Here is a 13,586-nt window from a genome sequence, read left to right as displayed (position 1 = left end):
TGCTTTGCAACGCTTGAGGCAAAACACCATCATGTCCTTTAGCCTGAGGACAAGAATTGAGAGCATGAAGACTTTTTTAACAAAGTCTGAGACATTTTAAAGTGCCTGATTATTTCCACAACAGACTGCCTCCCAAACATGCAACTCCCTAACCTGCAGCCAACAAAACAGAAAAGCATGGAAAAAGCAATGGAAATATTAAGCACTTGCAACACCTTTTATTATATTTGTATGCAGTAAAATTCTTATCACAATAAGGAAGAAAACACCTCTTAAAACTTTGAACAAAAGCACAGAACGAAACAACTGCCCATGTTTAGCTCGGAAATTGTACATATTTATAGTAAAGAAACATTCTTTATAAATACTGTTTCATCTGTAGCAAGTAAATACCATAATTTAATTACAAATGGATAAATATGGCAGTTGATTATTTACAAAAGGAAGGGTGTAGTTACAGAAAATCGAACGGCACAACGTTTATTTTCCTCACAATCTTCCAGATAGTATTTCACAATTCAAACTTGCAAAGCACAAAACATCACAAGTTAAGCCCAGCAAACTAAAAAATATACATTCACAAGCATAATATTGTGGTCTGTTTGAGTTAAATGTTAACTTTGGCACTCTTTCCAGTTTATAGATGTTTAGTATAGTACAATCAATTTGCCTTAGGATCACAATATTCAACATTATAGTACAATTTTAGCGTAATATGTGCACTAAAAGTCCAGTTAGAGAAATAGCTACCATTGAAGGAACATCTATACACCAAAGACTGACAAACTATCACAACCAATGGGAAAGTGGGCTTTTTAGTAATTATTTACAATATGAAATACACCTCGACTATTATACATATTTTTCCTCTGTTGTCATCTTCCCTGGCGAATCAAAAAATAATAAAATAAACAAATGTTTGTGTGTGCCTCTTGTGTGCACATGTCCCAATCTCCTGCTGAATGGTCCAGTGCTGTGAAATGAGTGTGTGTTGCTTCATTTCAACTTAGTCCTCTAAACATACCATTCACTGAAATTGGAGGATAGGCCACTGTGGCTGGTGGTGTTGTGCACAGCTGAGGCTGGGGACAGGGTGGTGTTGCTTTGGGTCTCGGTGGTGGGAGACACCAGGCCTGGAGGTGTGGAAGATTCATAACCAGAGCTGGCTGCTGGTGAGGAGTCTGATGCTGTTGGGGAGGCTTCGTGGACCTGGAGGGTACAAAAAACAAATGAGTATTTTAAATGCAAACACAAGAAAACATTTGGATTCAGATTCATTCATATGTGTTGATATAGCACAAAAGAGGCCTGACACACATTTACATTCTCGGTATTTACCTTCATGTGTTTTCGTAGGGAGCTGGGATGTGTGTAGGACTTGTCACACATTTTGCACAGATAAGGCTTGTCCGACGTGTGAACGTGCATGTGTTTCTTTCGGTCGCTGCTGTTTGCAAACCTTCTGTCGCAGCCCTCAAACTCACACTGGAACGGCTTCTCTCCTGTGTGGAAAAAAAGAAGATTGTCAGATATATATATATATTTCAACAGAGAAAAAGCCTCAGGCTGTGTGCGTAACAACAAGAAGCTGTACGTAAAATTCAAATGCAAAAAGTTGAAATTTACAGCAAGAATGTGCTCCCTAAAATCACAGCATTGAAAAACAATTTGAAAACAACCCATAGCATGATCGCTATTGTGGTATTCAAAGTTTAAAGCTTATTTTAAAACGACATGGGGGGAGTTAATAAATAATGCGCATAGTGATTTGGAGAGGGTGGGAGAGAGAAAGGGGGGACAGGGCCGTCCTCAGTAGGCCTTACAGAAGGCGTACCATTTGCTTGGAGACAATAAAAATCTAATTAGCACCTGACCAATTTCATGGCACGGCACCATAATGTATTTCCCAAGAAAATAAGTCCAAATGTGAAAGGCTGGTAATGGCCCTGTCTAGCACCTTTAGCTCCTATCAAAGGGGACGCATGAGAAAACAAAAGGCATTCCTCACGCTCACTTCTGCTGCTGTCCTCGGCTAAAACACAACACACAAGTCCTAAACAAATCGATTGGGAATTTAGTGCAAATAATTTCTGAGGAAAATCTATATGGAAGAGGAAATAACGTAGGAGATAAAAGCGCAGTGTTGAGAGGAGGCTAAACCAATTGATATGATTTACTACACCAGCCTGTCTGCTCTACGATGCACGCAACGCGCTCCCACACTCCCCTTTGACCCATTTTTAAAGTTTACCCCAAACACTAAAACACCGACACACACTTTTAAATGTTTTCTGCGCGTTTCGATCACGTTTAACACCAAAACATCTGCGCAAAAGTGCACACGAAATAAAGCAACGATTCTGAATTTCTAAACTATATCGTCCTCTCTCTTGGATTCTGTCCTAAATCTACTTTGTTTCTCCGAATACTATCTACTTTAGTAGCCCAAAATAGCGGCTGATAATTAGATCTTCATTCGTGTTTACTCTTGGCAAAGCGCATGTTTACAACAGCAAAATAAACGCACATGCTGTCTTAGTAACGGCAATTACACCATTCTTATTATTAAAATAAAATCAATTTAAAAAGCATTATTTTTGATAATTACCTGTGTGCGTTCTCTTGTGTATCTTCAAGTTTTCCGACCGTGCGAAGACCTTCCCACAGCCGGGGAAAGGACACGGAAAAGGCTTCTCCCCGGTGTGCACCCGAATGTGGTTCACCAGTTTGTATTTCGCCTTGAATGGTTTGCTCTCCCGGGCGCAATCCTCCCAGAAACAGACGTGGTTGGTCTGCTCCGGTCCACCGACATGCTCCACGGAGACGTGCGTGACCAACTCGTGCATGGTGCTAAAAGTTTTGTTGCAACACTTCTTGGGGTTGCTGAGCTGCTCGGGGTCGATCCACTTGCAGATGAGCTCCTGCTTGATGCACTGCTGCCTCATGTAGCGGAAAAAGGCACCGGGGTGGTGGTGGGCTGCCATGTTCATCCCCATGTTCATATTCATGGAGCCGTACTGGTTGTGGAGCTGCGCGGCCGAGTAGGGGTCGGTCCTCGGGCTGGAGACTTGGTGATACTGATCGGAGCGTCCGAAAACTTCTCCCGGTAGTCCGAGCCTCATTTGGCCGTTCAGGACATTCGGGGAGCCGTGGGAGCCGTGCTGGTCGTGGATCCCAGGGAACAGAATGTGGCCTTGAGTGTCTGTGTGGGAGTGATGGAGGGATCCCGCCGTGGGGCCAAAAATAGTATGTTGGCTGCTCGCCGGAGAGGATTCTCCGAAGCCACGACTACGAAAGAGAAAGTCCCTGGTTGAGTTGAAAGGAGAGCTTGCATACGACGTGACATGGGCGGCGTGAGCCCCCAAAGCCGCAGCGGGGTAGCCGGGCGCCTGGGTGCTGAAGGCAGAGCTCTGTCCCGGAGAGAGATCATGGTTCAGCTTAAACGCACCCATGTGCGCGGAGTCTACAAAGCTATTTTGTGCCAAACTCAAGTCTCTCTCCTGCATCTCGCTCGCTGAGTGATGCCTCGCAAATGACCCCACTCCCAGTCCGGGGAACTGGTGACCAGCATCCAGTAACATATTTCAATATGCGATTTTTTTTGTGTTTGTTTAAATCAGCGCGATAAGTTAAAAAAAAATCAAATGCTGCAGGAAAGAGGCGATTCCAACCTTGGAAACACCATATCAGACTTGATTCAAAATCGCAGCTCCGCTCATGAGGAAAAGAAAAAAAATCAGCTATCGAATTTACTTCTACTTAACTTGAAAAAAATCCAAATGCAACCAAGAGTTTCCTCGCGTCCTCTTCTCTTGCCGTTTAAAAAATGCACTCGAAGAAATTAAATAATTATCTTACTAGGTGTCCTCTGCGCGCACAGAGCGAAGAGTGGCCGGAGCATCTCAACAAAATTCGCTGTTCCGATTGGGTATGTGTTTATTTCTCTGGCTCGCCCCTGTGTTTATCGCGGAGGGTCCCTGTTTCTCCGTGGACTGACTCTACCTCCTCTTCCGCCCCCTTTAACTGGAGCCCGTTCATTCGTTCCTCGCAGTCTCATTGGCCACCGCGCCTCATCAATCCCAGGTGCCCCTCCAATAGCAGGTAGCGCTTTGGCGACTTAATAGCGCAACGCCATTTTCCACTAATAATTACCGCCTACTTTTAGGAGAGGATTTTTGGGGGGTTATATACAAGCGGAGAGGATCACGACGAGAGACAGGAGAGAACATGGTTTTGTTGTTTATATTCCGTGGGTGCCATATGGAAAGATAAAAAATGTAGCATTTGCGAAGAAATAATCATAGAAACTAATATTTATAATTGGAGGAAAGAAAGTTAATGAGAGTGGAGGATTAAGGAATTGTTTACTGAGTGTTTGCTTAATCTAAATTCAATGCAAAAGCAGTTTTTTTTATATTCGAAGAGACAAAACGATAACGCTTTTTTATCAGCAGAGCTGTGCTATTGAATGTATGGTTATTATTAAAACACCATGATATCCAAAATGACATTTAATAGTGCAAAATGTTCAGTACGCATGCCTGTAGCAGGGAAAATGTATTTTTTAATATATTTCCAGCCATCATGTGACAGTTTTAATATTAAATTATTTTATTTTATTGACCCACAGAGTCTACTAAATTATTAATGGTACATTATGACTCTTAATGCACATTTCTGGTAGTTTTTCTTAATGCACCCTAATACAAATAATAATAAAATGCTAAATAGATATTGATAATGCAAAACATTACTTTTTCTTCTTCTTTTTTCACTTAATGTACTGTTGCAACACCTCCCCCTTCCTTCAGAAAAAAGTGTTTTAAAATTATAACAGTGTTGTATTTAACCACATCATATACATTTTCAATGCTGAAGTATTGTCTCATTAATTTAACATGAAGTTGAGAGTGATTTAAATCTCTCGCCACTTCATTCTCTCCAGCTGAAAAAGCATGTGTGTGGCTGCATATGGAGTCCAGTGGTTTTTTACACTGGTTGCAGAACCACAACTGGGCCTTTAGCGGTGCTCCAGCGCTCACGCTGCCAACCGCCGGTGCTTGTTGTTGGTTCTTTTTTAATGGTTCCATATGTCGCTGGTTCTGTTTCCTCGGTGGGTTCTCACATTCACCACAGCAATTAAGTGACATGTTATGGTGGTGAACTGCGCTTAGATCCGAGTTAACCATTAGTGACCTATGAGGTCGAGCCTCTCCTGGGCTCACGATAATAAAGTTTTAGCTGTAAAAGTGGGATGTTTTTTTCGGGAATTAAGATGTTATGGTGCTTCCTGTGAGCTTGTGTGTGTGTGCGTGTGTGTGTGTGCTGTTTTGTTTTAGGCTCGGAAATGATGCCCTCGAGAAAACAATAGGCTGTTTTGGGTTTTTTTTTTTTTACAGTCTTACCCAGGTTTTTTTTTTGTTGAAATATGGTTTTCTTTTTGATTACAAGCACAAACATGGCTGACAGAAGGAAGAGTTTTAAAAATAAAATAAAAAGGATTTGCTTCATTTACTGGCAACTTTCTATCACAAGCATGCACTGAATCTGCGTTCAAATGGGGGACACACAGGCCATGCACCACAGCTGCTGCATTCAAGTCAAAGGAAGTTTACTTACATTTTCACCAAATTCATAAAAAGAAATCCCACAAGTTCTCCCGATCCATCACCACAACACACCTCTCAGTCTGCCTCAGCTCTCCGGTGCTCTCTAAGCGACAAATAATAGTGAAGGCGAAGGGGGAAAAACGTTTAAAACTTTTTTTTTTTTTTTTTTTTTAGGAAATTGTGTGTCTCTTAGCTCGGAGTGGGACAGGCTGAGCAGTTGTGTGCCATTCTTCCAAGTCTATTTCAACCCGCACCACAGGAAACACAGGAGCTGATCCAAGTTCAAAGTCACGTCTGCCGACCCCTATAAGAAGTTCTTTATTTCTCTGGAAAACCACAAAACCTTCCCCAGATAGGGAGAAAAGGGGAAAGAAAATTAAAAAAAGGGGGGGAAATCTATCGACAGGCACATGGCTGCGGGTTTTCCCTTCTGCTTGGAGAAGAAAGGGGGTCTAGTCTATTGAAAATCCCCCAAAGACCAGTATTTCAACAGGTTTTAGCACCAGCACACACTGTCCTACACATTAAAAATATAATTCACATGAAATATAGTGATCTGAAGTTTACGCTGTAAAGCGAATCAATAAAGTCGGTGATCACATTGGGGCGCTCAGCTTGTGCGTTATACTGGGGGCCAAAGGCGTATTTCTCCTCTCTATTATCTGACAATATCAATATGTTGACACACTGGAAGGTTACTTGTGTGGCTTCCGTGACCTTGTGTTTCATGGATGTTTGACCTCTGACCCGTTAAGACCACATATGTTGCCCTCCTGACTCCTTTTGGTAAAATAACCCTGTTTATGACAAAGCGTCTTTGTTTTAGAGAGAGAGAGAGAGAGAGAGAGAGGGAGAGAGAGAGAGAGAAAGAGAGGGAGAGAGAGAGCTGTAAGATGTCCCCCTCTTCAGTCTGAGGCATCGACAGCTTTGGGTAATTTGGAAGCTATAAGTCAATAAAAAATTAACCCATTCCTTCACCAAACTCAAGTTTCCCCCCCCCCTCTATAAATCTAGATAATTTAAGAACATGAATGACATAGACCAATTGTCATTCGGTCAGATTATGATACATTTGGAGCTCAACAAGAGTATTCAAAACTTGCATGCTATTCACAAATTGTCACGGTTATTTAAGCACCAGACATGGTAACTCCCTTGTTACCACTTTCTCAGCAAAATTATAATTATATTGCGGATTTTGTGCAGATTCGAATTAGAGTTTAATGTGATGCTTAATTTAATGTGTATGAAAATAGGGGCCCTTAAACAAATCATAAACAGTGCACCCACTGCTCTTCTGGGTTTTATGGGTTTCCAGAAGCTCCCATTGGGGCTAGGTATATTTTATTTATTTAACTAAACCGTCAAGACAGCGATGAACACATGTGGCTGTGGATTTTTAGTGACTTTTTAATTTTGATTTAAAAAAAGTGGAATATGACACAAAGTCACAGTGTAATAAATTTTAAAAAAAGAGGATTTGGCAGCTGTGAATAAACAAACTGATATATAAAGACAAATAGGACAACTGTAATTGACACACATTTATAACTATTATTTTTTTGTTATAATGTAACACTTTACATATTAATTTTAGAAGTTTGGACATAAACCTCTACTCAGTGTTTCTAATTATCAAGTTCATAAAACGGTTTCAACAGAGCAGCACGTGCAACAGGCCCATAACATGTAAACCTCTTTAACACGATGGAAATCAATTATGGCCACATGGTGTTCATTCATATATTTTTATATCTTTAGATCCAGCTCCTATTCAAGTTATATCTAAAAAAAAAAAAAAAAACTTTGCTGATTTGTTGTTTGCCTTCGTAATTCTATGGTAAAAGGTATGTGAATGAAGACATGTCAGTGACAGAAACACGTCCTGCTGTCAACAGGGACTTTTCAAACGGCGTGATCCGTCACAGTGCAGGTATAGTTTATTAACAAATGTCTGCAAACCATATAACCAAGATTACAAAATTTGCTAAGAATAAAAATATATGACTCCTTCACAGATCCTGCCCAGACATGGCTGATGTTAAATTTTAGGTTACACTGTGATACTTTTAGTTTACTGTCGGATGTTCATAAGTCAAGCTGATATTGATTTAAAATATATTTGAGCCAATAGTAATTATATTAATGAGCTTTTTTAATGAGGTATTTTTAATTTTTTTAAATGTAAAAAAAATAAACAAATAAAAATCAAGTTATGTTAATTGGTTTTCCTGACTTCACTTTAACAGTATGACTGAGAGCCTGCACGACCCAAAATTCAATTTAAAACGTCATTTAATTTAAGTGCAGTAGCTTTATTTTTTTTTAAACACATAAGAGAAAACTGCTTTATGTAGAACTTCGTGACAGGGAATGAAAATAGCAGCATGTAAATAAATGCAAGACATATGTGTGTCTTTTTATTTTATTTGATCTAATCCCAAATTTACGGTATTTTAATTTTCGGTAAAATATTCAAATGTAGCCATTCCTTGTGCGCTCTTTTTTATTTTTTATTTTTCTGACAAATTATATTAAGTCTGAATAGGTTCGTATTTTTGAAATGCTTTTTATCACTTAAAAAATGTTTCTAAAAAATTGCGCAAACTCTGGTTTCCTCTTTACACATCTATACACTGCTCACATCCTTCACTCTATAGTCACATCCATGCATCCATGCGCAGCGCGCTTTTCTCCCTCTCCCTTTTTTTCAATGGCGACATCAAATCAATAGTAAGACACTTTACCAGACCCAAACTAGGCTGCATTTGTCACATAAACTGACATTTCGGTCATCCACATGCGCCAGCAAACAGAAAGCCGCACAAACAGAATCCGCTGGTAACTTTGTGAGTACAACTTTTTGGAGTCAACAGCGATAAAGAGAGTGAGGGGGCGGAACCCTGCTGAGCCCCTGCGCTGAACGACAGCCAATCGCTTCGTTCTCCTAACTGCCAGTCACCGAAATCCGTCCAATACCCGCAGTGCCATTTCTAAACTGTATTCCCCACTGTGTCCTCCAACTGTTGTATGTTCTGCCAATCGCTTGAGGACAGAGTGGGAAAAGGAGCAAGCAGAGTTAGAAGCCGGACAAAAGAACTTATAGACCCCTTATATACATATTTTCCTAATGTTTTAGAGAGCGTGGTGTGGTGAAAAACAATTGCGGTGAGTGCGGATGGACTTGTCAGTGTAGTTATGGAACCCCCTTTAAGCAAGAGGAATCCGGCGATAAGATTAGCGGATTTGGCAGCGACTCAACCCCTTCCTCATCAGAATATGACAGGCTTCCCGGGGCTAGGGGGGCATCACCCTCTCTCCCACCATGCCCACCTCCACCCTGGGGAGCTGGGCAACGACCCCGGAGTGGCACTCACTCCATTTGGACCAGAGCACATGGCACAGACAAATGCTCTCAAACTTAGCCCATCTCAGCACATTCAGAGCCATCACGAAGCCCAGACCGCGGCATCTTTCACTTCTGCTCAGACCACAGTTGGTTTCCCCGTGGCTCACCCCCACTCAGGCTACTCAAGCAGCAGGGACTTCATCCTCAGGAGAGAACTCTCAGCCTCTGCTATGCATGCACTTGGCGACCAGCATAGTTCCGCCTCCTCCCCTCATCACCATGGCATGTTCATCTCCCCAACAGGTGCTTATGGGCACACGGAAAGTGGGGCCCATTCACTTTTCACTGGACTTCACGACCAGGCGTCCCCAGGTGCCCACCACCATGCCCTCAACGGGCAGATGCGCCTGGGTATACCGGGGGACATCTACGGCAGGCCAGAGCACTTCGGGCACAGGCCGGAGCACTATGGACCCTCTTCTCTCCACAGCTACAACTCCATGAACCTCAATGTGAACATCGCTTCTGCTCCTCACGGAGCGGCGGGGGCGTTTTTAAGATACATGCGGCAGCCCATAAAGCAAGAGCTAATCTGCAAATGGATTGACCAGGAGCAAAGTCAAAAAAAGCCCTGCTCGAAAACTTACAGCACCATGCACGAGCTGGTCAACCACGTCACGGTGGAGCATGTCGGGGGACCGGAGCAGAGCTCCCACGTCTGTTTTTGGGAGGAATGTCCACGGGAAGGAAAGGCTTTCAAAGCGAAGTACAAACTGATAAATCACATCCGAGTTCATACGGGAGAAAAGCCCTTCCCGTGTCCGTTCCCGGGTTGTGGAAAAGTGTTCGCTCGATCGGAGAATTTAAAGATTCACAAGAGGACTCACACAGGTCAGTACCCCTAATTGTGGAAAAAAAACATATCACTTCATCGGAGAGATTCTGTCCGAGTGTGTTATTCACATGATAAACGGATAGATGCGATCGTGCGTAATTGCGCACAAAAGCGAACAAAAAAGTTGTTTTCAATGACGCATTTGCACAGTGAGTGTTTAATTTCCTTTCATAATATAAACTTATGTACTCACTGAGACGCTTGCAGTAGGCGTGAGAGGATTAGGGCATATGATTTGTAAAACGTGCTTACGTACATGCAGGACAGCGCTGGAACACGCGTAAATGTAATTCTCAGGCGTAGGACGTTTACGCAAACACTAAGTTAATATATCGACGAGTTTGGTATATATCTATATTTATTAGCTTTATGCATGCTTTGCTGTTAACTATCAGGAGCAGGAGCAATACGCTGTAACCTCTGCACTGCTGTCTATAGAGAAATCTACCCCGTTTACACTGTCCAACCAAAACAACTGCGTCGTAGTGAAATGCTGGTCAGAGCTGCACAGTGCTGAAACTTCAAGACAGTGAGTTTTAGCAGAGTAACTTTTCACAACATCTCATGAGTGCTCTTGTTCAGAGCTGTTGTTGTTGTTTGAGTGTCTTGTTTTGGCGAAGAGGGAGCTTAATTTGGGCCTCATGCCACCAGCCACCAGGCCTCTACACCTTGCAGAATGATGTAAAATCCCCAGGGAAATAAATAAGTCATCTGGCAAAATTTATGTCACCAGAAAGTCCAAGTAACACTTTGCTAATGCTTAGAATTTTTTAAAGGAACATTGCCTTCCAATCTAAATAAAAATTTTAGATATTTGCATTATGGGAGTTGTAATAAAAAAATGTGTGTGTGTTATAGTCCACCACGGTACATACATGTCTCCTGGTGGTCTCCTGAGTGCCCCCCTCTCCCCCCAACACACACACACATGCATGTAACCAGAAGGCCTAAAGGCATGTTACACGTGTTCACACACGAAAAAATGCTTTGGACAAGTGGGTGTGGAGTAGTGGGCTCGAGTACATGTTTAGTGAATAGTTAAGAGGAAGCCCCAGTGGACAAGTACACGCTGCTACACTGATGAGAAACTGCACTCATTTTGTATTTATAGAAGGTATTTCGAATAAATTTTAAGCTGTAATCTTAAATGTAAGCATCTCTCGTGGAGACTTTTCCATGACATGGCCGTGCCACTCATGCACGTGACACTGACTGCATCTGTTTCCCATTTCTTCCAGGAGAGAAACCTTTCAAGTGCGAGTTCGACGGCTGCGACCGAAAATTCGCCAACAGCAGCGACCGGAAGAAGCACTCCCACGTGCACACCAGCGACAAGCCTTACTACTGCAAAGTGCGCGGCTGTGACAAATCCTACACGCACCCGAGCTCGCTGCGCAAGCACATGAAAGTGCACTGCAAGTCTCCGCCGCCCCCTTCCACCAACGTCACCTACATTTCCTCCACAAACCCCCTCGGGGACCCCCTGTCTCCCAATTCGGAGCCGCACAGGAACCGCTCCTCAGCCAACCTCTCCCCTCAGGTCACCAACCTCAACGAGTGGTACGTGTGCCAGGGGAGCGGGGGCCCCAACCACCTCCACACCCCCTCCAGCGATGTGCCAACGTCGGATTCAGACGACGAGGACTCTTTCAGAAATTCAGATCCGAGGACGATGCTCTGATGCTCCCGTTTACAAACCACGTGACTGTCAAAATTTGCAGTTGACCCTTAAAGTGTAAAATCTGACAAGTTAATCTTACTAAAAATAATCTTGGAAACCGACTACTTTGAAAAAGGAAAGTAAATGTTTACTTCATATCCAATTGTTGAGTTTACTCAAAATTTAGTTATATTTACTTAATTTTGTGAAGTTGTTGGAACTTAACAATGCCCTAGTGGAATTATATTGTTCTTTTGGAAGTTTTAGCAAAGTCGATAAACCAAGTTAGCCTGACTTAACTTGATCATGACGGAGAGGATTTTGCCACTGATGACGTTAAATCTGCAAGTTCTGTTTTGTTAACATGTTTAAGAATATACAAATATGATTGACTAGTTTGCAACCAGCAGAATACAGATATATAGCACAGTAAAGTTGATTTACTTAGGTTGATAAAACTTAGAAATACTGATTTTATTAAACCTGTCATTTTCAAGTTGAGCCTAAAAAAAAGAAAAAAAAAAACAGCAACAAAAAAAAAATCAAGTAAATATAATACATTTTAACTAAACTCAAAAATTAGATATAAAGTAAAAATAAATTAAGCCTAATAGTTATGTTTACTTATATTTTTCAAAGAAATCCGTTTTCTAGATTTTATTCAAGTATTCAGCTTGCCAGATTTTACAGTGTGTGTAGATCCGTGCGCTTGGGGATATTGACCTGTTCTTTTCACTGTAGTGTTATTAAACTGTGCAGATAAGTCAGTAGGATCGTGGATGCAACGCAGGCCCAACATGAGGAGGAATTTCTCTGGAGGTGACCCCTGACCTTACTGAAAATGTAGACCAAAACCTTCAAAATAAAACATGTCACTGCAAAAATAAACTATTTGTTTTAAATCTAAAAAGTAAGTGTCCGGGTTGCCTTAAGTTTTTACGTTGGCTATATTTGAGAAGACAAGTTGAACCAAAACATAATAAACTCAACTTATCCTCTCAAATTTAGTTAATTTAAAATTCAAAGACAGCCCAGTCACTTACTTTTTTAAGTTGAAACAAATCATTTATTTTTATAGTATTGCCACTGAAATTAGAAACTAAAAATCTCTGCCTCTTATTTGAAAGGACCAAAAATTTTAAAGCCAATTTCTCTCTTCAAAAATTAAGATTCTTTATTTTTTACAAGAATATCTTGTAAAAATGCAGGGTTTAATTAACTGCGTAGCTCAAAACTCAACTGGTGTGACATCTTTCATGTGACCTCCCATCATCCCCTTTGCCGTTTAATAACTCGCCTGCCATCAATCACTGTCATAGCCCAGACATTTAAGGAAAACAACTGGTACAGCTTGTGACCCCACGGATGGCAACAAATGTTAATCTAGATGCTTTTCTTAATATAATTTCATGTGATTTCTTTAACATGTGGTACATACTTTGATAAACCAACAAGGAGGGGGATATTTTAAAAGAAAAGAGGAGGCAAACATTCGAGTGTCTTAAGGGTTCTCATTTTCAGATTTATACAATACATGTGTTTGGATGGAATTTTGTAATATTTAAGAACTATTTAAGACTATATTTTATGCAAAAGTACACGATGCTCGTTAAAGAGTACGAGTAAGTCCCTTGAGACCCTAAATGTCTACACTGACAGGCTTTGACCCTGTAGGATTTGTATATATGTAATTGTTCTGATGCTTGTGAATGTTGTGTAGTTTTAATTACAACAAAAAATGTTTGGTTTTTTTATGTACATTGTAATTTATTTGCTGGTATCAATGTTGTACTGGAATTACAGGAACACCAAAGAATAATAATATCAGTTTTGGTGATGCATAGTACCCTGCTGATGTTTTTTTTTCTTATTTTAATTTTCTGTTCACATTTTTTTTGTAATTTTTTAATTGTGTTCTGTAAAAGAAACATTTACTTGAATAGGCTGTGTAATGTGAAAAGTCCCTTTCTCGCATGCCTTTTTGTAGTGATCTGTCTTTCTCTTTGAGGTGCATGGTGCAGTTGGACATGATGGATAAAAAAAGAGATGAATCAGCTATGATTGTGCAGACCC

General features: G+C 41.1%; 3 protein-coding genes across 3 annotated transcripts in view; 1 reads left to right on the top strand and 2 right to left on the bottom strand.

Annotated features, from left to right (window-relative positions):
- The window catches only part of LOC148188541 (uncharacterized), a 188,276-nt gene extending 179,789 nt beyond the window's left edge, over positions 1-8,487 (bottom strand). The window contains exon 1 of the mRNA XM_088083484.1: positions 5,620-8,487. The gene's annotated coding sequence lies outside the window, so the exon portion shown is untranslated. The remainder of the gene's footprint in view (positions 1-5,619) is intronic.
- zic2a (zic family member 2 (odd-paired homolog, Drosophila), a) lies at positions 204-4,144 on the bottom strand. Its single transcript, XM_042495356.2, has 3 exons — positions 2,609-4,144; positions 1,339-1,502; positions 204-1,209 (listed from the first exon to the last, which is right to left on the bottom strand). The coding sequence occupies exons 1-3, from the start codon at positions 3,579-3,581 to the stop codon at positions 1,015-1,017; spliced, it is 1,332 nt and encodes a 443-aa protein (XP_042351290.1). The 5' UTR covers positions 3,582-4,144; the 3' UTR covers positions 204-1,014.
- A 174-nt stretch (positions 8,488-8,661) lies between the features above and the next one.
- zic5 (Zic family zinc finger 5) lies at positions 8,662-13,586 on the top strand. Its single transcript, XM_042494776.2, has 2 exons — positions 8,662-9,849; positions 11,092-13,586. The coding sequence occupies exons 1-2, from the start codon at positions 8,808-8,810 to the stop codon at positions 11,532-11,534; spliced, it is 1,485 nt and encodes a 494-aa protein (XP_042350710.1). The 5' UTR covers positions 8,662-8,807; the 3' UTR covers positions 11,535-13,586.

Source organism: Plectropomus leopardus, chromosome 10 (genome assembly GCF_026936395.1).
Source record: "Plectropomus leopardus strain MGB_pleo_1.0 chromosome 10, ASM2693639v1, whole genome shotgun sequence".
NCBI lineage: Eukaryota > Metazoa > Chordata > Actinopteri > Perciformes > Serranidae > Plectropomus > Plectropomus leopardus.
This window is presented reverse-complemented; position numbering and strand designations above follow the sequence as displayed.